The sequence below is a fragment of the Cynoglossus semilaevis genome, chromosome Z, assembly GCF_000523025.1.
Source record: "Cynoglossus semilaevis isolate Cse_v1.0 chromosome Z, Cse_v1.0, whole genome shotgun sequence".
NCBI classification, from domain to species: domain Eukaryota; kingdom Metazoa; phylum Chordata; class Actinopteri; order Pleuronectiformes; family Cynoglossidae; genus Cynoglossus; species Cynoglossus semilaevis.
The window spans coordinates 15,310,315-15,311,854 of record NC_024328.1 but is presented as its reverse complement, the minus strand read 5'-3'; the positions used below and the strand labels follow the sequence as shown (position 1 = coordinate 15,311,854).

The following is a 1,540-nucleotide window of genomic DNA, read 5'->3' as shown; positions in this document are numbered from 1 at the left end:
CCTCCCCCAACAATCCCCCAGCCTCATTCACAGGGAACAGGCCCAGACCTTTCGATGCAGATACCACAGGTTCGAGTCCCCCGGGGTGTGACAGTAGTACTTTGTGACATCACTTCAAAAAAAAAAAAGTACAATGCAGAAAATCCCAGAACCGATCGGAACTGTTTCCAGAACCGACCGCTCGCTCGGTGGCGGAGGAGCAGCCTCCTGAATAAAAGGTTCCATTTACAGTACTACATAAAGTACCACGGCTGACTCTCACCTGACCAACCCCTAGCTGTGGAATACTCTGTGTGTACTGTGTCTCGCTGATACAAATACTACAAATACAACTATCTACTGTACACACAGTACTATATATATACTAGTACCACATGTAAAATACTGTATAACTATCTCTGTATATACAGTACCATCTGAGAGTGACTAAATACACAATACTATATATAGTACAAGTTTCTATAGGCAAAACACTGTATACCAGAGTACCACGTTGTACTGCATATTATGTGTACATTGCGCCATTTGAATTGAATACTCTCAGGTGTCACTTATGAACCAGGACCGGAACCAAGTTTTGGTCGGTGGTCTACAGGTCCTGAGGAGACCAGAAACAGTACCAGGAACAAATACACAAGCAGATACACATAAACACATAAACACAAACACGTGTACGCGCACACACACGCGGAAAACAAACAACACGAACACGTACCAAGGGCATTACGCTGAGGATCCGTCGTATTGAAGCTTAAAAGAAAATCCAAATCACCGCTTTTAGTTGAGAGAAGAGGAGGCGAGGGGAAAGAAGGGGAGGCAGGGGGGAGAGAGGAGATGAGTGTAGGGGATAGGAGAGGAGAGGAGAAAAGAGGAGAGGAGAGGAGAGCAGGGAGAAAGGAAAGAGGAGAGGAGAGGAGAGGAGGAGAAGAGGAGACACGGCGACACTAACCTGCTTCACTTCAGCAGGCATGCTCCACAATCCAACGCCTTTGTTTCCACACAAAAATGGGGCGAAAAAAAAAGAATAAAACTCCCGATAATTTAGTGCCGACGGTTTCCACCCGTGAGTAGTTGTCTCCTTCCTCCTCCTCTTCTTCTCCTCACGCTTTCCTCTTATTTACGTTCAGCTTTTCCCGCTGGGATCGCAGAGGAATCGGCTTAAAGACGAGCAGCCATCCTCAAATCCGCTCTGTCCAGTTAGAGCCAGTGAGCAGCGGCACTACCGGAAGTTGAGGCAGTCTTTCAAAACAAAAGCACGCCGTGGTTTTTTGTTTGTTTGTTTGTTTTGTTTTGTTTTGGGGGTTTTCAGCCAATGGCAGCGGTCTTTGACGAGGGCGGGGCTAAGTGTCACGTTCGTTTCACACTCACATTCACACCGATGGTCAGTTTGGAATGGACCGTGAATCTAATCTCCGGTTTTTGTTGAGCGGATTTTTGGGGTTCAATGACAGTCAGAGCCAATGAGGCTCCAGCTACGCTGTGATTGGAACGTTTTATTGGTACATTTAAGAGGACAGACTAGAGTTGGAGTTTTGGGTTC

At 46.6% G+C, this 1,540-nt stretch overlaps 1 protein-coding gene across 1 annotated transcript in view; it reads right to left on the bottom strand.

Annotated features, from left to right (window-relative positions):
• The window catches only part of arvcfb (ARVCF delta catenin family member b), a 20,574-nt gene extending 19,125 nt beyond the window's left edge, over positions 1-1,449 (bottom strand). The window contains 1 exon segment of the mRNA XM_025053385.1: positions 950-1,449. Within this exon segment, the coding sequence (XP_024909153.1) occupies positions 950-970 (21 nt within the window). The 5' untranslated portion in view covers positions 971-1,449.
• Between the last annotated feature and the right edge of the window lie 91 nt (positions 1,450-1,540).